The sequence below is a fragment of the Agelaius tricolor genome, unplaced genomic scaffold, assembly GCF_023055355.1.
Source record: "Agelaius tricolor isolate 1412-34295 unplaced genomic scaffold, bAgeTri1.0.p SCAF_37, whole genome shotgun sequence".
Lineage (NCBI taxonomy): Eukaryota > Metazoa > Chordata > Aves > Passeriformes > Icteridae > Agelaius > Agelaius tricolor.
The window spans coordinates 1-26,216 of record NW_027269297.1 but is presented as its reverse complement, the minus strand read 5'-3'; the positions used below and the strand labels follow the sequence as shown (position 1 = coordinate 26,216).

General features: G+C 47.9%; 1 protein-coding gene across 2 annotated transcripts in view; it reads left to right on the top strand.

Moving 5' to 3' along the window:
- The window catches only part of COL27A1 (collagen type XXVII alpha 1 chain), a 145,513-nt gene extending 119,922 nt beyond the window's left edge, over positions 1 to 25,591 (top strand). For both annotated transcript variants that reach the window (XM_071453813.1, XM_071453811.1), the window contains 24 exons: positions 933 to 986; positions 1,108 to 1,215; positions 2,604 to 2,657; positions 2,938 to 2,991; positions 7,318 to 7,374; positions 7,533 to 7,586; positions 8,490 to 8,543; positions 9,882 to 9,935; positions 11,871 to 11,924; positions 12,000 to 12,107; positions 12,463 to 12,570; positions 14,796 to 14,903; positions 17,100 to 17,153; positions 17,753 to 17,815; positions 18,238 to 18,291; positions 18,936 to 18,971; positions 19,674 to 19,691; positions 20,066 to 20,101; positions 20,412 to 20,438; positions 20,654 to 20,719; positions 21,112 to 21,280; positions 21,442 to 21,551; positions 22,286 to 22,504; positions 23,649 to 25,591. In XM_071453813.1, the coding sequence (XP_071309914.1) occupies positions 933 to 986; positions 1,108 to 1,215; positions 2,604 to 2,657; positions 2,938 to 2,991; positions 7,318 to 7,374; positions 7,533 to 7,586; positions 8,490 to 8,543; positions 9,882 to 9,935; positions 11,871 to 11,924; positions 12,000 to 12,107; positions 12,463 to 12,570; positions 14,796 to 14,903; positions 17,100 to 17,153; positions 17,753 to 17,815; positions 18,238 to 18,291; positions 18,936 to 18,971; positions 19,674 to 19,691; positions 20,066 to 20,101; positions 20,412 to 20,438; positions 20,654 to 20,719; positions 21,112 to 21,280; positions 21,442 to 21,551; positions 22,286 to 22,504; positions 23,649 to 23,795 (1,866 nt within the window). In that variant the 3' untranslated portion in view covers positions 23,796 to 25,591. The remainder of the gene's footprint in view (positions 1 to 932; positions 987 to 1,107; positions 1,216 to 2,603; positions 2,658 to 2,937; positions 2,992 to 7,317; positions 7,375 to 7,532; positions 7,587 to 8,489; positions 8,544 to 9,881; positions 9,936 to 11,870; positions 11,925 to 11,999; positions 12,108 to 12,462; positions 12,571 to 14,795; positions 14,904 to 17,099; positions 17,154 to 17,752; positions 17,816 to 18,237; positions 18,292 to 18,935; positions 18,972 to 19,673; positions 19,692 to 20,065; positions 20,102 to 20,411; positions 20,439 to 20,653; positions 20,720 to 21,111; positions 21,281 to 21,441; positions 21,552 to 22,285; positions 22,505 to 23,648) is intronic.
- The last annotated feature ends 625 nt before the right edge of the window (positions 25,592 to 26,216 follow it).

The window sequence follows — 26,216 nt, the reverse complement described above, 5'->3', positions numbered from 1 at the left end:
TCTTTCTGTCAAATTCAAAATATTCTGTCTCCCTTGCAGCCAACAGGGTCAAACACTGGAAAAAATGAGTTCCCTGAGGTCCCTAAGGAGAGGCTGCTGTATTTAGCTGCTCATGGTAGCACATGCCTGTGGTGTGGGTGCGAGGAGGGGCAGCAGGTTCTGCACCCACACTGGGTTCTGAAGGCAGTTCAGCATTCCTGCCTCTGCTTGCCATGGCTCCCACCTCAAGTTTTGCATCCCACTGCATTTCTAGAAGCCTGATCAGTAGATTGTGGTTTCTGCCTGTGGGAGGGGGTTTCACTGCGAGCAGGAGGTTGTGTGTGGTAGGTGCACAGAGAATGAAACCATTGCCTTTTTTCACAAGGTAAAAAATAAGGAGAAGTGCTGTGGAATCAATGGTAGGGTCCTATATTAATACCTAATTTAGTGCCTAGCAAGTATTGATACCTACTGGTTCACTGCTGGTTCAGGAGCAAACCAGAGGAAACCTTTTGTGGGAATCAGCATAAATGTGTTTTCCACATTTCAGCCCATTCTGTAGCAGAGGCTGGAAGGTGCACTTCTGGAGATCCTTCTTTTGCACCCTTGGAGACAGATGGACACAGTTTTCCATGACCCACCTATCTTCAGGATGTCATTTCAAAGTCACCATCATCAACATTATCACAGTATCACCTTTCAGCTGTGCTGCCCCATAGCCATTTGAGCACAAAGAGCTTTCCACCTTTAAGCAATGAGTTTTCCTCCATCTGTAGCACCTGTGGGTTGTGATCTGACCTGCACAACTCCCTGGCCTCCTTGTTGGCCCCCATGTGTGGGTGAGGATGCTCTCAAGTTTTGTGTGCTAGGGAAATGGCTTGGGAGTGGCTGGTTGGGATGTGACTCCTTTGCTTTCCCATTCCAACAGCTTTTTTTTTTTTTCCCCCTTCCAGGGACCAGAAGGGAAACCAGGAAAACAGGGGGAAAAGGGCAAGCCTGGCCAGAAGGTAGGAACATCTCTCCTTGATAACATCACAGCCTGTGGTTCTCCCTCCTGTTCCTCGTCTCTGACGTTTTCCTGCAGAAGGAGTTTTGTCCCACACTGATGTCAGTGCCTTTGCTCTGCAGGGCAGTAAAGGCTACCAGGGGCAGCTTGGAGAGATGGGATCCCCAGGGAAGCAGGGGCCGAAGGGGAACCAAGGCCCCAAAGGATCCCGAGGTACCCTGGGACCGATGGTGAGAAGAGCTCTGCAAACGGCTGAACACAACTCACAGAAACCTGGCACTGGTGGGCACGGGCCTGACTGGGGCAGAGAGCCCAGCAGAGCCCGAAAAATGCACTGAAAAATGCTGTTAGATGGGTTTAATTGGCCAGAAACATCTTAACCCTTGTCCCAAGCAGCACAGGAGAGAGTCCATAGGGGTGGCTGGGTTGGTGCCCCGTGAGCCCAGCTCACGTTGCATCAAGGCAGTTCTTTACAACTCCCCAGATAGGCTGAAATTGCTGAAATATTGGGGATTTTTCCTCAGCTGAGTGAGCTGATAAGCTATTTTTTGCTAAGATCTTCCCCTTTGAGACAGCACACTCATGGCAAGAGCTGCTTCCAAGTCAAGCTGTGTTGTTATAAGGAACTCTGCCTTGGATTTCTGCCCTGTTTCTACACCCACTCTTGATCTACTTATCTAAAACACTTGGAGCAAGAAATATAGCATGGGAAAGGGTTTGAACTGGGTACTGAAGGTGAGGCTTCCAGAGAGAACACCCATAGTATGGCAGAGAGGGGAGAAATTTAATTTGCTTTAGGCACAAGAGATAAATGCATCAGGACAGCAGTGGTACATAAAAGAGCCTCTCGTGCATTGCAGGCCAGTTAGGAAACTTCTTGCACTCCATTTGATAGAGCTTAGTGCAAAATCAGGAATTATTTATGAACTAGGAATAGTGGTGATATTTCAGAACAGTAGCAAATGAGTGATGGAGTGATGGTTTTGCTGATAGTGTTTTCCTGCACTAAAAATTGTGGCCTCACCACATATCCTCCCTTAATAGTCTTTGGCAAAGCCTCCATGGATTATTTCACAAGGAAGCAAAGCAATATCTGAGCAACAGTCTATTGGAGTGGACATGTCTTTGTCTTGTGGAAAGGGCTTTATTCCATGCTAAATGGGATTATATGGAAATTTTGTGACTCACTTTAATCTGATGATTTGATTTAAACCCCTTTGTTCACTGTGCTGAGGGTGTGATTCTGCTTTGTGGAAGTCTGGTGGACTTCCTAGCACAACACTAATTTGGATATTTGGATACAGAGGCATGCAGGAGGGCAGATGAAGAGCACACAAATGCAGCCATTTCTGACAGCAAATCTGAGTGAGGTGGGGAATCTGTTGCTGCAGGCAGGCAAAGGCATGGAAAGGCCTTCTGGCACAGCCCTCTCCATGTGTAAGAGGTTAAAGCCAAGGAGAAGCCATCAGGTGGCTGCAGCAGAGCTCAGTGGTGGCCAGGACAAGGACTGGCCACGCTCCCACACGTGCAGAGCTTTGCTCTGCACAGCCCAGTGCCTCCTCCCCTCGTGCCAACACCATGGGCTGCTCTCTCAGTCCCTCTGTCTTTGCCTCTCCAGGGAGCTCCAGGAAGGATGGGTGCTCAAGGGGACCCAGGCTTAAAGGGTTACCAGGTAAGGGTTTTATTTTCACCTCCCAGCTTTTATCTGTTCTTAAACACACCAAAACTGCCACTCCAGGATGCAAATTGTTCTTTATTTCTGACCTCGAGTTTAGTTCTCTGTCAAGTCTCCATTTGCACCCCCTGCATTTGGTTCATCTCTGCCTGTGTGACCCACGTGTCCCTCCAAAGCTGGCATGCACCACCCAGGGCTCGTGGGATCAGGGAACCAGGGAGGACTTTCAGTCCCACAGCCCTTTCCTGGCTCCTCACGTGCTCTCTGCTCTCCACAGGGACATGCAGGACCACCAGGGCCAATTGGACCACCAGGGCCAAAGGGGGAAAAGGTGAGTTCAGGGGGTTTGGCCGTCTCGTTTCCCCTTGAATGAGACAATTGCTGTAACTCCCATGCATCTGCACTCTGCTCACCCTGAGCTGAGGCAGAGGTGCCTCCTTGACCACACAGCCTCTCACACAACCCCTCAGAGCTGCAGCCTTGCCTGTGCCACCAGCACGTCCTTCCCAGACACCCCTGTGCCCTGTGCCAGGGGCTGAGCCAGCCAGCATGGACCCTGAGGATGTGCTCTGCCTGCATCCACAGGAATTCAGCTCCATCCCCAAGCCAAAAGGAATCAGACTCGTGGCTTTCTGTGATCAGGTCACAGTAACTCCCTGCACAAAGGAGCAGATCTCCAGCTGCTGGTGTTTCCCCTCTCCATGGCCCTTGCTCCACGTTCCCTGTGCCCCACCTTCCCACAGCCCCCTGGCTGCAGCTGCCCTGACTCAGAGCCCTCTTTCCACAGTGGCTTTTCCCGGGAGTTTTCCCCCTTTTGCTGAGTCAGCAGAGCCATAACCAGTCCAGGCTGGAGCAGTGACTCACTGCTCAGTGGTTTCCTGTCGGCTCCAGGGCTGCTTGGCTCTCCCAGGGCTGATGGTGTCCTTCACATGCCTTCTGCAGCAAGGCTCCCTCCCTCCTGAGACCTCTCTGCAGAAGGCTCTGGGGAGAGCTCCTTGAGACCTTCCAGTGCTTAAAGGGGGCTGTCTAAAAGAGGGGAGCAGATTCCTACAATGGACAGGGGAGAATGCTTTTAAAACAAAAGTGTAAAGATTTTGGTCAGGAAGTTCTCTACTCAGAGGGTGGTAAAGCACTGGCACAGTGCTGCCCTGTCCCTGGAAGTGTCCAAGGCCAGGTTGGATGGAGCTTGGAGCACCCTGATCTGGGGGAAGGTGTCCCTGCCCATGGCAAGGAGTGGAACAAGATGGGTTTTAAGGTCCCTCCAACCCAAACCATTCTGTGATTCTCCCTTGGTGTGGGAAGGGAAGTGATGGTGATGGGGACTGGTCAGTTGTGAGGTCCCCATGACGAGAAGAGATGCATGAACCCTTTCTTTTCTGCTCCCCATCATCAAGAGAACATTCAGCTTTGCCTCTGCACACAGGTGGGAGGGCAGCTGCAGTGCAGACAGGAGCTCCATTGCTTATAAAATGAGTTTACAAGGACTTGCCCTTGGTGGGGCTTTGAGTAGATCCCTTCAGGCTCCTGCTCACACCATGCTCTGCCTGGAGATCCCCCTGCAGCCAGGAGTCACTGGGGCAGGGCAAGCTGCTGTTTTCCACTGAGACATTCACACACTCAGAAATCTTTCTTTGGGGGTGAACAATGGCCATTGTGCTTTTTCTCACATTTCCTGCTGCTGAAACACATCCATGGAGGAACAGCTGTTTGCTCCCTATCTCCATTGCTGCCTTGCTGAACTCCCTGGCAGGTGTTAGACAAGCACCACCAGCCCAGGATGATGTGAGAGCTCATGACCAGGCACATTGTCAGCCCAGAACCTGCCCCAGAGGTTCCTGACAATTCCACTGTCAAATCTTGAGCATCCTGGCAAAAAGTTGTGAGTCGTGACTAGCAAAAGCAAGGTCAGCCATTGACCCTGCAGCCATTGAGATGTGCAGATATGTATGTCCATTGCTGAAATAGCAGCTGTAGTTTTATTTGAAAACATTTGAAGTTGCCATCTTGAAAGCTCTTGTCATTTCAGTAGCAAATGATCCCCAGATTATTCATCTGAAGTGCTCAGTGGAGCATTTTGCCCTTCATCAACGAGATGTTGCTCTGCAAAAGGACACTGGAAAAGCATTCCCTGAGTGGATCTGGTGTCAGAAGAGCACAGCAGTGTTATGATAAATTAATTCTACATGCAAGTATCCAAGCTGAGGTCTGATGAAGCCACCAAAGCGTTCAATGCACCCTGCTAGGAGCAGTGAGCTCTGTTAATGACCACTGGCAGCTGGATCTCCTCACTCATGTTCTCCTGGAAGGCCAGTGGGTCTTGCTGGGGAGCAGAAGGAGAAGATGCTGAGCTAGGAGAGCACAAACCACGTACTGAGCCTCCAGCACCCCTTCCTGCAGCATCCAGGTGCCCCACAAAACCTTGCATCTAAGTTTTCCTATCCACCCTCCCTCATCTCCCAAGAGCTGCCTGGATCCCAGCCTGTGGACAGACAGATTCCTTCCCTCCAGACATCTGTAACCTCTCACAGGAGTGTGAACACAAAAATGGAAGCCTGAAAGTGAGAAATAAAGAGAAAATGGAAATGGGACCGTGAGCACTCCGTGAGTTTTAAGTGACATGGTGGATGGAGCCGTGCTGAAGGAGGAGGATGCAATGGTGGGGAAGGCCTTCCCTTTCTCAGAGAAGAAGGTTGGGGAGAGGCACTGCTGTGGAATCCTGCTCCCTTGTGCCATCCCAGCCAGCCACTCCACCACATTTCATGCATTTGCAGCTCCTCAAAGAGGCCTTGCTCAGAGCAGACGCCTGCTCTTGGCAGCTGCTTAAAGCAGTCCAGATGGGATCCTTTTAAAAATTACAAACTGGTGTATCTCACTTTGGGACAGGAGCCAACAACAACAAGCCTTCCCTTCTTCGCCATGCATTTTCCATTTGTATCCTAACATGTTTACTTTGCTGCCCTTTTACTCTAACTTTTTTTCACTGCAACTTTCTGAAGAATGAGCACAGACCTTTCATCTCCCTCTCAAGCAGCTGAGGCACCAGGAAGCTCTGGAGGAGCTCGGTTTCACAGTCCTAGAGCTGACCAGGCTGCAGGATTTTCTCAGGCAGGAGACAGAGAACAAGGTGGGGATCAGCCTCAAGGCGAAACAAAGCCACAATGGGGAGAAAATCCCTGAGTCTTGATGCTCTTCAAGGGTTCCCAGAGTTAGGAGCTTTCTCTGAGTTCATCACACTCATCTCAGGTCCCAAATGGCAAAGGTGAGCACATCCTGCTTGGAAGAAGCAATCAGTGCCAAGACTTCTGCATAGCAACAGACACACTGGGATGATTTCTTTTCCCTGAGAGTTGAGAAATGGTGGCTTTGTTTCCCTTCTAGGCAACATTCCTTAGATAGTGGCTGGAAGGCAAACCAGTTGCCAGGTATTTTGCTGCTGCTGGCTTCCAGCAGCAAGTTCAGTAGCACTGGAAACTGTTGGCAGAGCCTGTGAGGGTTTGCTTCCTCTCCTCTCCTCTCCCTCTCCCTCTCCTCTCCTCATTTCTCTCAGAGGCAGGCAGGCTCACCAAGAAATTTCCTTACTATCAGCAGCTGCAACTCCAACAGGAGAGTAGCCCAAAGAGAAGGTCAAAGAGAGCTGTAAATACACCAGAAAGGGCTGGTGGGTGCAACCACTGAGAACTACACAAGTCTGTGAAAAACTTGACTCTGCAATCTGCTGAGATTTGTATGGTCAAGGCTTCTTGGAGCACCCAAGCACCTCCACTGTGCCAGAACCTCCCAAACTGCACCAAAGGAGCTCTGAGACGTTCATCCTAAGGAGCCAAAGTGCCAGAGACTGCAATGGAGTAGTGAAAAACTGGAGGAGCTGGAATGTTGCATTCTTCTATGGGGAGCTGAGAAACAGCCATCTCTGAGCTGGGCTCCAGAGAAAACAGGACACTGTGACCCTGAGTGACTTTCACAACAGAATTTAAAAGGATAGTGTCTCTGTTAAGTCTTAAGGGATCTCTCTGTGGATGTTCTGGAGAGACCTCAGCCATAAATAAGCCGGGTGATGTTATCTTCCAGCCAAACCATGAGCTCTGAGCTCGTGCTGTGGAGCATCCCAGTGAGGAGAGGGGGTGTGAGAGCATCCCAGCAAAGAGAGAGGGGTGTGAGAGGCTGTCTCACCTGGCTGATTGTGTTTTACCACAATGTGTGCCCACAATGGTGGCACACAACCCAGGAGCCCATCCAGACCACCCCTGCTCCCAGGACAGCCCAGGCAGCACTCAGTGAGAGCGGGGAAATGCTTGATTAAAGAGTTTGGTTGAACTGTCAGCAATAAAACTCAGAGGCACAGAGCTATTTCCCATGTTGTTGTAATTACATCCTGCTTGCTGAGTTTTAGGAGTTGTTGAAAATAACCCTTTGCACCTGGTTACTTAAGGAGGAGAGTTAGAGCAGGGAAAAACAACCAGCAGAAACCAGGAAAGCAATGTGGAGAGTCAATGAAACAAACAACACAAAAATTTGTTTAGTCTTTCTTTGGATGGAAATGGAGTAAATTCAACAGAGGCTTTGACTTCCCGTGATATGGAAGGACTGGATTGGGTCTGTAGAGACACATCTGCTCTAAAATCTGCTGTTTATATTCATACTAACATTTTACTCACAGGGACAACAAGGTGATGACGGGAAGGTAGAAGGCCCTCAGGGACCACCTGGAGACAGAGTAAGATGTTAAATCCCTTCTCTAATCAACCCTGGAGTGATTCTGGGGGGTGGATTAGCTGGATTGCTGCCTTACTTGTAGAACATGCACAAGCCACTGAGATATTGCAGATGGCAGCTTATTTACACCCACCTCAAGTCTCTGTTGTGCTCTTGTAGGGCCCTGTTGGTGACAGAGGTGACCGAGGGGAGCCTGGAGACACTGGTTATCCTGTGAGTCTTATTCCAAATGCACGATTGAAAAATGTTTGCCTTGGGGAAGTGCTCCCAGTCCACATCAGCCCACAGCACTGCAGTCCCAGTTCATAACCTGCTGCTGTCCCTGGTCAGCTGCTGCACACGGCTGTGATTCAGACAAGGAACAATTCTTTACCTAAAGCAGTAAAAACATTGCTGAAGGCAAGAAAGTCAGCACCTCACCCTGCCTGCACCTGCTGAGTGAGGCTAAAAGAATGAGCAGGACCATTTGGGCACAGTTCTCTGTGATTGTCAAGCAGACATCCTAGACAAGATGTGTGCATGGCAGTCCATGTCACTGCTGGACAAATTTCAAGACTGATGTGCCCATGGCTGTAGATTCTTCCATGGGAAGATCTGTGAACTTTAAGATCTGGAGAGTTCCAAAATCTTTGCGAGATTTCCCTCAAAAACAAAACCAGGGCTATGAAATATCCTGCTGTGCTCCTTATTCCCTCTTTGCAGGACATTTTCAGCTGATTGGGGCTGATCTGCAAAGGCTCCATGAATTAAGTGTTACCTCCATTCAAAAGCACCTGGTCAGTGACCCATTATAGTAATTAGAAGATTTTTAATTCATCAGAGTAACAGTGCTGCTGCCTTATTTTCTAGGACAGCTGTCTCCAACTGCTCCCTTCCATTAGTGTGTATTTTGGGATGCATTAGAACACCTTCTTGCTGCTTAGCTGGTGCTGAGCAGTTCCTCTTTCCAAAGCACATCCACAGGATTTGGGCACTCCCCACAACTTCCCCATTTCTGTATCAGCAGAATGCAGACACATGTGCCTTCTTCTGCCCCTTAAAGCACATTACATTCATTTTTCTTTCTCATTGCCACAAAAGAACAAAGGCATGTTCCCTCTCTGTTTTTTATTTAAGGGTCAGGAAGGGCTTGATGGAGAAAGAGGAAAACCTGGGCAGCAAGGCTCACCGGTAAGAGAAGCTGCTTTATTGTGAGGTACCCAATGCCCCAGGCACAGGAGAAACAGGGAGGTGGGAAGGGCTGCAGTGGGAGTGTGTGGGGAGCTGTGAAATGTGGCCATTTCCATCAGCCAGGCCTATGGAATGGGGATTTTGAGCCACATTTGAGACTGATAAATGGGTGACAAAACAGGGAGCACTCCCAGTGCCTGTTTCCAAAATCATCCTTTCTGAATTGTCTTTGAGGAAATAGAAATCTTAGGAGATGGTGGTGAGAGATGACAATGGAAGGGTTTGCTGGGAAATGATCCATTTGATGTGCTGCTGGTGAGGTGAAACCATATTATTCCACTTGCAAGGTGTTTCCTCTCAAACTGCTGAAGGACTTTGTGAAAGGCTAAATTAAATCCAAACTCCAGGGAAGGACTTTTTATTCCCTTGTTACATACAGTAGCATCTGATCTTTATATGTGGCAATTGCAACTGTGAGTGCAGCAGCACACTAAATGTAGTTTGTATTGGGAAATAAAGTTGAATCAATTCCCACTCTTTGTAAGGATGTTGGGAAGAACAACAGATTCTATTTTGGGTTTTAAATGGTAGTGCTCTGTTATATGGCCCAGAAATGAGTAGAGCTGCTGCATTCCCCAGTGGATGTAGTTTATTTGGGGGTTGGTAGCCCCTCAGATGACTCAGATGGATTGTCTTTAGTAAAGATCCATTGGAAACGTGGCTGAAAAACAGGCTGAAAAAGGAGAGCTCTGCTGGGAGTCCTTCCTTACCATTTATTTGATGTTAGTACAGAAATTGCCACTGACACAAATACCAAAAAACCCCACCCTGGCTGGCCAGGAGAAAAGACTGAGATGGGTGTGATGGGGAAGAGAGCAGTGAAACACCCTCCCTGCTTTACCCCATAGGCAGCTTTCCAACACCTGACCCCCAGGTGAAACCAAGGCAAGGGCTGCAGTGCTCAGGAGGGAGGTGGCACCAGCAGGCACTGTGTAAATTGCTCATTGTGCACACAATTTCTGCACACAGGCTCCTTCCTGCTCACCTCCCAGCTCTCCAGGCACCATCTGGAATGTGGTGAATGATTTCCACAAATACAGGCACCACCCAAGCGAGGGGCAGAGTTGCTTCTTCTCCAGTTGACACCCTGTTAATGCTCTCTGGAGACAGCTCCTTGCTCCTTTTTCCCCTAGGGCCTGTCTGAGTGCAGGCAGTTTCCCTGAATTGGTTCCATACAGTCAGTGTTATTAGGGCACAAAAAATGCTGTTCTTTGTACTTCATGCAAGATGCTGCCAGAAGAGAATTTTAAGCAGATTTTTCTTGTTTATGTTTTGTAGGGGGATCCTGGATCACCAGGCAAGCCAGGAGCAAAGGGATCCAAAGGTGATGTGGTAGGTTTCAGCAGGGTGGATTTACAGTGTCCCAATTTAAAGACTTAAAGAAAATCTCTAATTAAGAGGACTCTCGTGGTTTTGCCCAGCATATGGGATTTTTTTTAACCTATGCTCTATGCCTGGAAAGGCTGTGGAGATCCTTGTGGGAGGGCTGTAAACATTTGGGTGTCCAAGCCCAGAGGTTTGTTGGCTTTGTGGAGCTGGAGAAGATCAAGATCTGTTGCAGCTCCAGCATGATGGTGACTCTTGGGCAGGTCTTTAGTCCCTGCCATGGCTGTGTCTCTTTCCTGTGCCCTCTTTGTGCTGGGTGACCGTGTTCACAGGGGTTTGAGGATGAGGGAAGAGATGAGGATCTGACTCCATGTTTCAGAAGGCTGATTTATTATTTTATGATATATATTATATTAAAACTATACTAAAAGAATAGAAGAAAGGATTTCATCAGAAGGCTGGCTAAGAATAGAATAGCAAAGAATGATAACAAAGGTTTGTGGCTCGGACTCTCTGTCCGAGCCAGCTGGGCTGTGATTGGCCATTAATTACAAACAACCAACATGGGCCAATCCCAGATGCACCTGTTGCATTCCACAGCAGCAGATAATCAATGTTTACATTTTGTTCCTGAGGCCTCTCAGCTTCTCAGGAGGAAAAATCCCAAGGAAAGGATTTTCCATAAAAGATGTCAGCGACAGTGCTGTCTCCAGCCACAGCTGGCTCCTCCATCCCCAAGGAGGGCTGAGCCAGGCAAGAGTCTGTCCCTTCCCCTTGAACCATAAACTTTTCTGGCTTGGAACCTTCTGGGTTTAGAGTCCTTTTATCCATGGAGTTGTTTCTTGAAACAATCCCTCTTAACTTCTTGTCCTTATTGAGCAAGGGAGCCCAGGGCACATGGGTCCTTCAGGGCTCACTGGGGTACTCCCCACCCACTCCTACCTCCACATCTGGCTGTTATGACAGCTTGCTAATTATTCTCACAGACCAGGGGCTTTATTTGCTAAAACATAAGTATGTGACCTCAATACTCAGCAAATTCCTCCTCTCTCTTGGCAGATGTCAGTGTTTTTTATCTGACCCTGCTGGGGGTAATACCAGAAGATAGTTTTAGGTCTTCTTGGCAAGAAGTCTACCAGGTGATAAGAGACATAAATTCTGCCCATTGATGCATAATCTGGAACTGTCTTTGGGTCTAATGAATAGCAGGGGAAGCACCCCCAGGAATATTTCTTTAATGTAGCTGGCCAGCCTGGTCCTCTGCAGATGGAGAAACAATGCACAGAAAATGAATTCTTCAATTTAAAAGTGCTTTAGTACATGACCTCACTAAGAGAGCCCTGGTGAAGGTGACGAGGCTGAGTTTTCCATTCTTTCTGCACAAATTAATCCTTTTTACAGCTAATAAACCTCAGGAGTATTTATTTTCTGCCATTATTCACAAAGCAGCATTGCAAATTTCAGACAGAAGACACCCTTTTTAATTTCCACTAGCTCTCCAAAACAGAGTTACTTCTCAGAGAGAAGCCCCCCCTGAACCCCCTCAGAGAACTCTCTGGGTCCTGGGTTTGCTGTCAATGAACTGATGGAGGACTCAGGTTTTTAGCATCTTGTTCTAATGTTTGCCAGTGTACCAAATCCTCCCTCGAGTTCATCCTGCTTTTTTTTTGTCCTCATCTGCTCTGTATTAGGAAAAATGCAGGTCCTTGCCTTCTAGCTATTCATTCCTGCCCTAGAACTCTCAAGACATACGAAGAATCACTTGTAATAAAACCAAATAGCAGTTCATTCCCAAGCACCGGAGCAACTGACTTTATAAATGTCCCTTTTATAAAACTCTTTCCAGTCATTATCCAAAAGCACACCCTGAAGTCACAGTCCCAAGTGGAGCTGTGCTAGAACTGCTGCAATTTTAGATGTCTCTCTTTTTTTTACTTGCAGGGTCAAAAAGGAAAGCAAGGAGCACAGGGCAGTGCAGGGAGCAGGGGCTCACCGGTAGGTGAAAATTCAGATTTCTGCCCCAAGAAATGCTGTCTGGGAGCTCCTTCTCTAATACCTTTGTGATTTTAGGGCATCCTTGGGCTACCAGGTCCTCGAGGAGTGGTGGGAAGGCAGGGGCAAGAGGGTGCCCCTGGAGTGGATGGAGTGCCTGGGAAGGACGGCGTGCCTGGGATGCTGGTAAGCTTCAACTGCAGCCTTGGACAGCAAACACAGCCTTGGAACTCAAAACTGCAAGGTAGCACAGGACAAATGGGGTGATCCAGCTATGGATATTCCAGTTTACATGCACCCAGAGCAGATCATCACCTATCACTTGCACACAGAGGCAGCAGCTGCCTCTGCATGACCAGATCTGTGAATAAAGTGGGGTTTGTAGCCTGACAGACACTCACAGGCACACAACTCTGTCCAGCCCTGCAAACCTGGCCCCCTCTTGCTGACAGCAGAATCCCACCACTCCCCTGGCCCCCCAGAAGCTGTGCAGAAGGGGAAAGGGTTTTGTTCCATAACCTCCTGTGTGTTTCTTTCCCAGGGAGAGCAGGGAGATGATGGGGAGGAAGGTGTGACCGGGATGTCAGGCAAGAGAGGGAACCCCGGCGTGCCAGGACTGCCAGGGGCCCAGGGACCACCAGGATTCAAGGTGAGTTTCTGACTGCCTCAGATGCTGCTGTGAGTGATCCAGTCTGTGACCCTGATGCCTCTGAGCTTGTGCTCTCCAAGGTCTAATATAGTCTCAGCTCCTACTGCCATCTGTCACTTAGCCAGAGGCTCTGTAGATCTTTCTTTTCATCCATCCATCATCCATCCATCCATCCATCATCCATCCATCATCCATCCATCCATCATCCATCCATCATCCATCCATCATCCATCCATCCATCCATCCATCCATCCATCCATCCATCATCCATCCATCATCCATCCATCATCCATCCATCCATCCATCCATCCATCCATCATCCATCCATCATCCATCCATCATCCATCCATCCATCCATCCATCCATCCATCATCCATCCATCCATCCATGATCTATCCATCATCCATCCATCCATCCATCCATCCATCATCCATCCATCCATCCATCCATCATCCATCCATCATCCATCCATCCATCCATCCATCATCCATCCATCCATCATCCATCCATCATCCATCATATATCCATCCATCATCCATCCATCCATCCATCCATCCATCCATCATCCATCCATCCATCATCCATCCATCCCTCATCCATCCATCCCTCATCCATCCATCCCTCATCCATCCATCCATCCATCCATCCATCCATCCATCCATCATCCATCCATCCATCCATGATCTATCCATCATCCATCCATCCATCCATCCATCCATCCATCCATCATCCATCCATCCATCCATCCATCATCCATCCATCATCCATCCATCCATCCATCCATCATCCATCCATCCATCATCCATCCATCATCCATCATATATCCATCCATCATCCATCCATCCATCCATCCATCCATCATCCATCCATCCCTCATCCATCCATCCCTCATCCATCCATCCCTCATCCATCCATCCATCCATCCATCCATCCATCCATCCATCCATCCATCATCCATCCATCCATCCATCATCCAGCCATCCATCCCTCATCCCTCCATCCATTTTCCTGATGTACACAGCAGCTGAATGTCCCAGAGACCTTTCCTCCCTTACCAAAGGAGCTCAGGAGCCTGCAGACACATTACAAACACTTGAGTGTTTTATCATGAGAAACCTGGCTAGAAAAAACATGGACATGTTCCAGAGGAGCTACAGCCAGCTGTAGGATATCCAGAATGGACAATTCCATGGGAGATTCAGGTGTTCCACTGCTCTGCAAGACCTGAACTGCTGGAGGGAAATTTGTGCTGCTTGATTTTTAGCATATTTACTGGTTAGAATGACTGGAGCCAGTATGGGCTTGGACATCACTCTGGGTGGAAGCAGGGACAGCCTGCTTTTGTGACCTTGGGGTTTTTCCTGGTCCTTGCCCTGATCCAGGCTCACCACAGGATCTAAACTGGACAGCAATTCAGTCATTTGTAGAAAGACTCTGTAAATAGGAAAACTCTGTAAATAGGAAGACTCCAGCTGGGTTTGGAGAGTCTCTGGGATCTGATTTAAATTAGGACTCCATAGCCCTTGATCTGTCACTTGCTGCCCTCCAGCTGCCTTGGGCAGTACAACAGGAGGTGTCTGAGACTGTGTCCTTGTCACACACTCTCACCCTGCCTCTAGGGGAATTTGTTGCCCCTTTTCTGGCTGTTCCCCCGTCCAAGGCTCCCCCCTGCCTTTGCTCCTCTCTCCCAGCCTGCCCCAGACTGAGCAGCTGGAGCTTGTGCTGCTCCTGGAATTTGGCAAGGGGAGCAAAGGGTGGTGCTGGGTGGCAGAAGGCCCTCTCTGGGTTGAAGTTGTAGGGTTAACACAGGGGGAAATGTTGGCTTTGCAGCCTCTGGATTGGAGTCCTGCTCTTGGCATGCCTTCAGCATTTTCCATGAATTAATCACCAATTGCCAGCCTGCTGGGGGAAGAGATTATGGGAAACTGCAGGGCAGAGAGAGAATGTAGGAAGTGCAGAGAGAAGACATTTGCTGCCCTTTCTGTCCCCATGCAGGTGGGACAGCTCTGCTGAGCTCCTGCTCTGGGGGCAGCCCAGGAGGGAACACAGCCATGGCCACCCTGCTCCCACCCTGAGCATCCTGCCCCAGCAGACCTGGGGCATCCCCTGATGGAGCCACATTCCTCATCCCATCTCTGCCAGCCTTCCATCTATGGCTTTCCCAGCTGAGTGCTGTTATATTTAGCTCCCCTCCTTTGGAATTACTTGAATTCTGTTCTCTTTAGGGTGAAAGAGGATTGCCTGGACAGAGTGGCCAAGCAGGGAAGCGAGGATCACCGGGAGGAACGGGCCCTCCAGGGAGCCCTGGGGACCCAGGAGCCAAAGGACAGCAGGTTAGTGGTGCTGGAGCCAAAGGACAGCAGGTTGGTGTGGTGGGGCTGAGCAGAGCTGAGCCCTGCAGGAGAGGGTGCAGATCCAGCCTGGGACAGCACAGTGATCCCAGGGAGGGGCTGCACAGGGGAGCCCATATCCAGCTGGAGCATCACTCTGGGAGAGGGATTAGGACTGATATTGTCAGGAAAATTAATCCACAACCACCAGAGGTTTATGTCCAAAAAGGAGACAGAGGAGTCCTTTTACTTTATTTTAATAAAGAGAGAGGCCATGGGGCATTCCCCTGGGATCTCTCAGATTTTTGGAGGATGCAGCCTCCTTTTTATCCCAATTTCCCAGCCACATTTCCCTTCTCTCTTTCCCCATTGGCTGAGGTACTTGAGATGTACAGACTTCCCAAAACACCTGATACCAAAGATTTCCCTCTAATGTATAACCCTCCTTTTAATTTTTAATTCTTATGGAATTTAGGGGTTTTTCTTCCCCATCATTTCTTTCATCTTTCAATGTATAATTTCATTTATCAGCAAACCTAAAGTTTATTTGTAAAAGCAAATATCTTTTTCCATTCATCAATCAGTTATTCCCTTCCCATTGCTCCTTTTATTTCCCAGTGCTGGTTTTATCTACCAACAGACCCACAGCTTGTTTGTAAAGACAAATCCACTATTCCTCTCAATATGAAACAAGGCACAGAATGAACCCAAACTACCTCAATAAAGTGCACTTTTTTGGCTGTTTTATATAAAAGCTTGTGCTAACAGTTTTCAGGCTGAAAGGCAGTGACCAACACCACCATATATCATTTTGTCATTGGTCATAGATCAATCTCACAGATGATTTTGTCTCTGTGACACAAGTGACACATTCCTTTGCCCCATATTGTCACTGCCTGATTTGCTACAGGAACAGTGACCTTGTGTCCCTTTGGCTGAGATGACTCCATGACATTTAAACCCTTCTGACTTTCCGTGTGCTTTTGCCTGAAATTCCTCTACAAAGAAGCCTTGGTTGATTTTCCTCATGCAGGAAAGACCCCAGTCCCCTGTTAACAGCAATTTTCCTTTCCAGGACCCAGAAATGGGCAATTAAATCAATTTGAATCCTTGGAAAGTTTCTTACACTCCACCAAGTCCAACCAAGCCCCTTCTTGCCAAGCAGTTTCTCACTCTCATGGCCTTTTTCAAGGGAAAGCTTCCTAAGAGTGAGGTTTCTAGGCTGATGCTGGAACAGCTGTGCAACAAAGGGGGTGGAAGCCCCATCACTTGGGTCATTCCCAAAGCATTGTATTACACCCCAAAAAGCGCAGTCAGGATGGGTGAGACAGTCCTGCCAAAAGGCCAAACAAGCCTTATCTGTCTCTGATGTTCCTAACACTGGAGAAGAATCATCTGGTGGAGGTTTCTGGCCCCTTTCTTTTTTTTAAACGTTGAATCATCTTGAATTTTGACATCTGAGAAGCCCAAAAATATCAAAGGATGACCATCTCCGGCATGGTGAAGGGAGGATGTTTACATAAGGACATGCTACCCAGGGTGGGTTTTTTATTCTCAGAGTACATGCTATGTGCTGATTCAAGCTTGATGGTCTTTCAACTATTTTATTATTATTTGTCTAACAAAATTGAGGGAAAATCCCTGCAGAGTTGAATAGGAGAAGAATTAGGGATATGCATGGTTTTCCTGGGCTTGAGTGGGAGGTGATGTTGTAAGAACATGCACTTTTTTAACAGCTTGAATGAGCATAGTTTAAAATCACAGTTTGAATTAGTAGGTCAGTCCAGTTTGTATTAGAAATAAAAGAGGAGCTTGTTTTAAAGAACTTTGAGGCTGTTATTTTGCAGCATGAAATTCCAAGATCAATCTCAGAGTAGCTGCTCTGCATCCTGCTAATGCTGGGCCAAGCCAGAGAAGCATCCACTAGGAATAGTGTAGGTCTGCCTCCCATTGTGGGGGCAGAAAGGTGGCATTGGTGAGCTCTAAGGGATCAGGTGAGTTGCTTCAAGCCTGATGTCTGTGCAGCTCCTCCTCCAGGTGTTTATCATTCTTCTTTCTCATCACTCCTGCTTAGACTGAGGGATGCTCGCAGATTTCTCTGCCTCTGGAGCTGCTGAACTCTGGGTGCATCTCTGAGTGAGATCTGCAGCCAGCAGTGTGAATTTATTGCTGTCCTTTGTTCTTGTCTTGGCTGTGCAGGGTGACTTTGGTGAGGCAGGATTCCCAGGGATTGCAGGACTCTTTGGGCCAAAGGTAAGAGGCTGCTGGGGACCAGCTGCTTTTCTACTCTCACTTTACTGGGGACAGGTCATGCCACACTTGTCATGCCACACTTGTCATGCCACACTTGTTGCACTGCTAGCAGCTCTGCAAGCAATTCAATTTCTGTGGAAATTGAATTTTGATCCCAATTTCTTTAGTTTATGACTCTTCATTTGTTAAGTGAGTGTGTGCTCACACATGCTTTGTTGGAGGAAAAGGGCTGTCCTAGAGATTCTGTGGCTGTTTCCCCCCTTTCTGACATTTGTATTTCCAGCATCAACCATCAGCCTGCACCTGAGACACCAATGTGCATCCCTAACTCTGAGAGCCTTGGCTTGAAATTCAGACTCATTTTATCACCATATCATTTCCCTGGTGAAGAGGAAGTTGTTTTCTGTCAAAAGTAAAAGCCTTGCAAAACAGGAGTGGGGAAAGAATTTACAACAAATTGGATCTTCCCTGTCCCATGGACAAGAGGCAGCAGCCCTGGCCTTAGAGCAGAGCTCTAAGCAAGGGCACACACACAGGGTTTGGTTAATTAGTGGTAGTATTTAGTAGTATTTACCTCACATCTCATTTTTTGCTCACAGGGCCCCCCAGGAGACCTTGGGTTCAAAGGCATTCAGGGACCACGTGGGCCACCAGGTCTCATGGTGAGTGCTTCTCCAGTTTGTGGCTTTGGGAGGATTTTTCCCCCTTCACCCCCATTTCTGTGAGGCTCCAGGGGCTGTGGGGAGCCCAGTGCTCAAGGCCATGGCAGCACCTCTGAGCCCCACAGCTGCAGGTGACCTGCCCTGCACAGGGTTTAGAGACAGCCACGCTGCCCAGAGCACTCCAGCCACACTGAAATCCTCTATTGCTGGAATTTCTGAGGTTTAACAAGGCTCATGAAAACCACACTGTGAGGACTTGTCTCTTTGGAAATGGGTTTTTATTCCAGGTATAGCAAAGCCACCACCAAGAAAAGAAAAAGGAAAAAAAAAAGCAGCAAAGATTCAGAGTCTTCACCGAATCTGCCCGAGTGGAAATGACTGTCAGGTCCCACCTGGTGGCTCACAAGTCTTTTCTTTCCTAGGGAAAAGAAGGAATTATTGGTCCTCTGGGCATTCAGGGTCCCACAGGAAGCCCTGTAAGTACCCACACTTCTTTCCTGCCTATACTTTTTAGAAGAGTTTAAATGCATGACATCCAAGATGTTTGAGGCCAGCACAGGTAACCCCCAAATCCTGCTGTAACCAGGAAAATGAAATGGGTTTAAGATCAGCAGCTTCAGAAAAGTGCAGGCTTAGTCTCTGGCTGCATAGACAATTTCTGGGAGATTATCAGCTGAGAAGTGAGGAGCAGCAATGCAGAAGGGCAAGGTTTTCAATAGACTGGAAGACAAGAATGTTATTGCAGATTACCCAAAGAACTTGGTCTGGGGTAGGGGGAAACACATTTAAATAAACTTTTTTTTTTAAAATGTATTAAACTGGGAACCATTTGATTTTGGGAAGTGTTGAAAATCCCTGCCTGCCCTAAAATGCCAAAGGCCCTGAACACAGATGGAAGATCAGGTCAGTGCTTTGTGAAAACACAAGAGCTTGGTCCAGAGGCTGCAGAGATAAAAACCAGTCAGATGAGCTCAGACATTTTCAAAGCAATGGCATTTCTTGCCTTGGGATGGAGAGGCCAATATGACAACCTAAGCTGATGAGTTAGAGATGAGTCCTTGCCAGGAGCTCCTGGGGCAGCCTGTGCCTGGTCAGTGACAGCGCCTCCTGTCCTTTGCAGGGCCCCAAGGGAGACAAAGGCAGCCGTGGGGACATGGTAAGTGCTGCTCCCACCTCTGGGTGCCCCTCAGAGAGGCTCTGAACAGCCAAGAGTCACTCTGGGCTCTGCTGTGACCATCAGGCTCCCACGAGGGCAAGACACTGCTCACAGATGTGCACACACATCCACACCCCTCTGCTGGTAAAATTTCCATTTCCTTAACCCAGCAACACCACACCTTGCTGTCCACAGCTGGGGGATCTCCTGCCCTTGCCTTGGTGTCGCAGACATCTTTTATGAAAAATCCTTTCCTTGGGATTTTTCCTCCTGAGAAGCTGAGAGGCCTCAGGAACAAAATGTAACCAATGGTTATCTGCTGCTGTGGAATGCAACAGGTGCATCTGGGATTGGTCTCGTGTGGTTGTTTCTAATTAATGGCCAATCACAGCCCAGCTGGCTCGGACAGAGAGTCTGAGACAGAGCCTTTGTTATCATTCTTTTCCTTTCTATTCTTATCTTAGCCAGCCTTCTGAGGAGAACCTTTTCTTCTATTCTTTTAGTATTGTTTTAATGTAATATATATCATAAAATAATGAATCAAGTCTTCTGAAGTATGGAGTCAGATCCTCGTCTCTTCCCTCATCCTAAGACCCCTGTGAACACCATCACCCCTTGGGAACAGCACATGGGTGTACAGGGAGATTTTGGGTCAGTAATGAGCATTTTCTGACAGCTTCTGCACTTTTCTTTCCCCTGCAGGGTCTTCAAGGTCCAAGGGTAAGTATTTGACATTCCTTTTTCTGACTGATAACTTGTATTTAAATAAAACAGTTGCTTTTAGCAAGTGTAAAGCTGCAGGGTGAGTAATTGCGCTCCTGGAATGGGATGAGTGCCTGGGGATGGGGCATTAGTGACAACTGAGGAGCTGAAAGGGCTGGGAACAAGGGATGCAGCAGGCATGGACCAGGTGTAGACAGATGTACCCAGAGCAGGGACAAAATGGGGTCATCCCCTCTCTTTTGAAGGCTCTGAGGGACAGCTGCTGTGGGGTGCCAAAAATCCAGCTGGGAACAGATTCCTGCTGGTGAAAACCATGAGAAATGGAAAGAAAACTGGAGATATTTCGCTAACTGATGCCACTCTGTCTTTAGGGTCCTCCAGGCCCACGAGGACACCCTGGCCCTCCGGTAGGTATCTGAGGGAAGAGTTCATGAGTGAACCAAGCTGAAACGATTGCCATGACGCTCTCCAGAGGGGCTGCTCCCTCACTGGAAATTATGGCTTAGCCCCATTCCTCACATGCAAAACCATGTGTGTGAATGGACCAGTGCTTCTGGTGCTTTGGTCCAAACCATCCCCAAGAGTTTTATAGAGACAGCATTGCTGCCTCTCTCACTCCTCTGCACGGAGGGGGATTTCAAAGGCCACGGCTGAGTATCTGTGCAGCAGTGACTGACCAGCCTCCTGCTGATGCCCCTTTTCTCCTCTGATTTCCAGGGACCACCAGGAGTTCCAGCCTCATTTGTAAGTTGCCATTCTCTGTATGTTTGTTTGCAATGATGATCTCAAGCCCTGCAGAGCCGAGGTGCTGCTGGGACCTTGCAGGCACACACAGCAGGAGAGGCTCTGTTAGCAGAGCAGTGCTTCAGCTGCAGCCTTAGGCTGAGAAGTGTTTTCTTGCATCGGGGCATGCTCAGCTTCTAACAGTCTCAGTTTCCATCTTTTTCACACCACACCAGCAGCAAGATGGCTTTGGGGCAGCTTTCCAGACCCTGATTGACTCCAACACCGCGCTCAAGAGAGAGGTACGAGGGCATTTTTGTCTTTGCTTGGGCTGGAGACTGGGAATGGGCCCATCAGTGCTTTCTGTGTGTGCAGAAGGTTGATACAGAGCCCTGATTTGTAACTGCTCTAGTGGAATATCTGGAATTTATGCAGGCAAAGGTCCAGTTAAAGGATATCATTCTGTTGTGCCACTGATTTGTGAAGCTGCAGACCTCCTGACTTTGCCATTGTGACTTTGCCAGCATTTCAGCAATGTCCTGTTTGGGACAATCCAAGGCCTGTGGCTCACTGGCCCCAAGCCACCACAGCCTGTCTTTGACCACTGATTTTTCTCAAAATGATGTAGAAACCCTTGTGGCCACAGCCCTCAGTGCCCCCAGGGCACCCCTGACCTGCCTTTTTTTCTCTCCAGGGTTACCAACACCCAGACCTTCTCATGCTGGACCATGGAGGGGAGATCTTTAAGACTCTACACTACCTCAGCAACCTCATTCAGAGCATCAAAAGACCCCTGGGAACCAAGGAGAACCCTGCCCGCATCTGCCGGGACCTCATGAACTGTGAACAGAAGATGACTGATGGTAGGAGGCCCCAAATGTGCAAAGGCTGCATCCCCCTCCACAGGGCTGCTTCACACACTCCCCTTCCCTGGGACCAGTCACCAAGAAACCAAAACTGTGCTTTAGTCATTCTCAGAAAAGGTGAAGTGTCCCTGTTAATCCCAAATCCTGCATTTCCTCAGGTACCTACTGGATTGACCCAAACCTTGGCTGCTCCTCAGACACCATCCAGGTCACCTGTAACTTCACCAACGGTGGCCAGACGTGTCTCAGCCCTGTCACTGTCTCCAAGGTAGGCACAGCCCAGCCCCAGAGCAGCATTTCCCACTGGTAAATATTTACACAGCCTGTGTTGTCCCAGGACACTGAGCACAAGGACACAGCACACAGTTTGGGGGAGCATGAGGGTGACACTCAGAACTGCTCTCAGGAGTTAAAAAATACACCCAAGGCTCAAGACAAAGCCCTGTGTTCCTGTGGTGTTTAATGAACCCATAGTCTTAACATGACCAGTAATTTCACAAACATGCTGCTCCCAAATCCTTTATTGACCTGACTTATGTTTGGGTCACTCCTGCATTTTGTTTTCTGCCACCTGGAGAAGTGAGGTCAGCCTAAATACACAAGTTGCCATGAAGTTATTGCTATGGGATTTTTGTTGAGGAAGTACCTGTACTAAAAATACAAATAGCAATATCTGGGCTCGTTTGCAGATGAACTGGAACCTGATTTGCAAGTGTATTGAGTTTGAAGTTTACATTCTTTTCCTCCTGCTTAAGAACCTTCCAGTTTGTTCTGCAAAGCAAAGGACCTGCTTTGCAGAACAAACTAGAAAGTTTTGTGTCATAAAAACTTGTGTCATAAAAACAGTATGGGCATCTGGTCCTCATGTCCATACTGACATCAGATCCAGCTCTGCAGAATGAAGCAGAGCACAGGGACCCCCTTTGCTCCCCACCCTTTGCTAACCCTGCTCCCCTCAGCCCCTCTGCAGGGTGTCCCCATGACCTCTCTGTCACCTTCCAGCTGGATTTCGACATCGGGAGGGTCCAGATGAACTTCCTGAGGCTGCTGAGCTCGGAGGTGGTGCAGCACATCACCATCCACTGCCTGAACACCTCAGTGTGGAGGGAGGGCTCCTCCGACAGCCCCTCGGAGCGCGCCCTGCGCTTCAGGGCCTGGAACGGGCAGGTGTTCCAGGCCACCGGGCAGCTCAGGCCAGAAGTGGCAGCTGATGATTGCAAGGTATGTTGCTGTGAGAGAGGGAAAAAATGAGTGGAGAGAAATGCCAGAGCCTGTCACTGTCATATTTTCTGAAAAATCCCTTTGCCAGGGTTTCTTCTCCTGGGAAGATGAGAAGCCTCAGAGAAAAAAAAAAAAAAAAAAAAAAAAAAAATATTATTTCATTTGCTTCTCCCTGTTTTGCTGCTTTGGAATGTGGCTGGAGATTGTTTACCAGCAGGTGCATGTTTGATTGGTTTCATGTGAACTGTTTTTACTTAATGACCAATCACCATCAGCTGTGTTGGACTTTGAGGAGTTTTTCATGATCATTCTTGTTAAGCCTTCTGTCTGTATCCTTTCAGAATAGAATAGAATAGAATAGAATAGAATAGAATAGAATAGAATAGAATAGAATAGAATAGAATAATAAACTAGCCTTCTAAGAACATGGAGTCAGATTCACTCATCTCTCACCTCATCCTGGGGACCCCTGCAAATACCACAGGAGCCCACTCTGGGCCTCCAGTAACACCTGTGCTGTTTATCCTACAAGGGAGAAGGGTCAGGTTTACCATTAATTTTCCAGTTCAGGAAGCTATGCAGCTCCTCTGAAGCAGATAGCCTTCAAATAGAAAGCAAAAGATGAATTTTTGAAGTTACTTGTCATGGATAGCAGCAGTTAAATGGCAGAAGGGGGAATGGCTGCCCGTGGATGGTGACCCTGGCTCTGGTCTGGTGCCACACAGAGTCAGGAGATGCAGGGCTGCATTCAGGCTCACAGCATTAGGAGTTTGTCTTGGTGGTACCACCAAAGTTCAGTTTTACCTTTCTACCTTTTCAATGCAAATCTGACAAATGAACCCTTGGTAGAACTCCCATTCCCCGTCTTCAATTTGTTTCAGAACAGAGGAGGCCTACAATTGTCTTATGTTCCTAAAAGCTATTCATAAAGTTTCTATATTCTTCATTATAAACCCAGCTAACCAAACATTGTGTTGACAAGCAATCAATTATTAGTTAACTGCTAACTCTTACTCATACTAACTCTACAAGGCCTACCCATTTATTTCAATCAACTCCAATAAAGTTTATCTCAAACCGTAAGGAATGTAGAGACTTTAGAGGAGCTGAGATTTCAGTTAATGTCTCGCCCCTCCCCGTGCAGATCAAGGATGGACGCTGGCACAGGACCCTCTTTTCCTTCCGGACCCAGGACCCTCAGCAGCTGCCGATTGTCAGCATCCAGAACCTGCCCCCCTCCCAGCCAGGACAGCAGTATCACCTCGAGGTTGGCCCCGTCTGCTTCCTCTGAACCAAGCTGTGGGACCAGGCTCTGAGCTCCAACCCACCCTGGCCTGTCCTCACAGGGGCTCTCTCTGCCCCTCTCTGCAGCAGGGACAGCTGGGCTGTGCCTCTTGGGCCAACTCCTGCTCCAGCCTTGGCTCGAGGTCTCCAAGAGCCCGTGATCTACTGAACTCAGCCAGTTGTTGAAAAAGGAGGAGGAACAAGGACGTGGGGGAAGCAGGCATCAGTCAGGAGTGAGCAGTGCAAAGGGATCAGGGGGCTGGGTGTTGTGGTTCCACACACACAAAGCTTTGTCCATGACCAAAGAAAACATTGAGAGAAACCTCAAGCGTCTTGCAGCGCGTGGGGTTTTTTGTTCTTTTCCCCCCCTATCCACCCACCCACCCATTTTTGTCTGGTTCCTGAGTTACCAAATGTTCTTTCCATTGGAAAAAAAAAATGATTAAAAAAAAAAAAAATAGAGCTTCCCTCTCAGAGCTTGTTGCCTTCTGGACAGCCACGAGCTGCATCAGGTCTCCCAGGCGGAGCTGCAAGTTGAATCTGGCTGCTCTGTGTACAGGAAGCATTTTGATGTGCAATATTAGAAGAAACAAAATATATATATTATATTATTTAAAGCAAAAAGAAAAAGGAAAAAAAAAAGAAAAAAAAAGCCAAGTTCCTCCTTCCATGAGTTTAATCAAGACTCCCTCTCAAGGTGTGGTGTTGGAGTAGGGGGAGAGTCAGGAAGCAAAGAAGGGGGAATGGAAAGAGGAGAGGGGAAGAGATTGGTGCTAAAATAGAGAGAGGGAATGGGCTCATCTGATTTGTTTCTACCTCTCACTGTGAAATCTCTGGTGCTCTTAAAAAGTGTGTTATTTTATATATATGACTTTATTTAAGGTTGTGAAGGTGCTACAATGTCTTGCCACAGACCCAAAAATAAAAGCCCCATAGAATCATCTCTCTGGGAAGAGAGCAGATTATGTTCTACAGTTAAATCAGAGAAACAGCCACCTTAAAAGGGATCCTTCAGTGGCCATGGGTGTCAATAACACAACTCACACCACAGCCAACATCACTTACGGGATAATTTACAAGCAAATTTGGTTTTTTTGTTCATCAGCACTTCACTGCTTTGGGAGGGGAGTGAGGGACACAGCTCATCTGGAAGTGTTGAGCCTCAGAGAGCTCCTTTGGAGCTGGTTGGGTTGGGCTGTACTGAGTTGCCCACAGGACTCCCTGGACTAAGCTCACGTTCAAACCCAGCTCTGCAACTCTTCCCTCGGCCCCTCTGTCAAGACTGACATGATGGTACCTTGTTTCAGAACCCAGCCAAGCTTGCAAGGGTTTTGTTCTGTTAAGTTTTGTAGAAATTTAGTCTCTATATGTAAATTTGGAGGAATTTTTTTTTAAAGAGGATAATTATGGTAATCTTTAATTCTATATAAGGAATAATATTGATGTAATCAGAGCTGTACTGTATCAGAAACTCTTCAGTGCCTGTTTGGAGTTTTCATGTCTCATACGGACTATGGATTTTATTTTTTTGAGGGGAAAAAAATTATCTGTGAGTCTCTCTTTGTGTATTTTTTTTTTTGTTGCTGTTGTTTTTTGTCACTACTGCCTGCTGGTTGGTTCCCAATCACCATCAGAAAAGGTTAACAGGATCTGTCCCTAATACCTCGCCCTCCACGCAGCCCCTGCCAGAAATACCTCATCCCCAGGCCAGAATCACCACCACCCATCACTCACTGCCCCCCTGCAACCCCCCATACTCCAGATCCCTCCATTTCTCATCCCATGCCATTGGTTTTGTGTTTTCTCAAGGCTGCAGTTACCATTTGTTCTCCTTAAAGCTTTTTTTTTTTTTCTCCTTTTCTTTTTCCTTTTTTTTTTTTTAACTTTAAATAAATATTTAAAACTGAGGCAATGGAACAGGACTGCAGTGGTTTGGTTTTTTTGTTTTCTTCATAAGAAACTAGGTGGGCAAGAGGTGCAGAAACACCCCATTTCCAGGGGTTCCCCTAAATGATCTGAGGAGCCAAACCCACACCCCAAACCTTCCTGTGATGCCAAATGCACAAAATTGGGATCCCCTTGGCTCCCAACTGCTGTGACACATCCCTGTCCCTATGTCCCCATCCTGCCACCGTGCTGGGCAGCAAGAGTAGGGGGGAAAGAAGAAAAGGGAAGGAAAAAGGGAGGAACGGGGGGGGGGCGAATAAAGGGGGAAAGGAAAGGAAAGGAAAGGAAAGGAAAGGAAAGGAAAGGAAAGGAAAGGAAAGGAAAGGAAAGGAAAGGAAAGGAAAGGAAAGGAAAGGAAAGGAAAGGAAAGGAAAGGAAAGGAAAGGAAAGGAAAGGAAAGGAAAGGAAAGGAAAGGAAAAAGAAAGGAAAGGAAAGGAAAGGAAAGGAAAGGAAAAGGAAAGGAAAGGAAAGGAAAGGAAA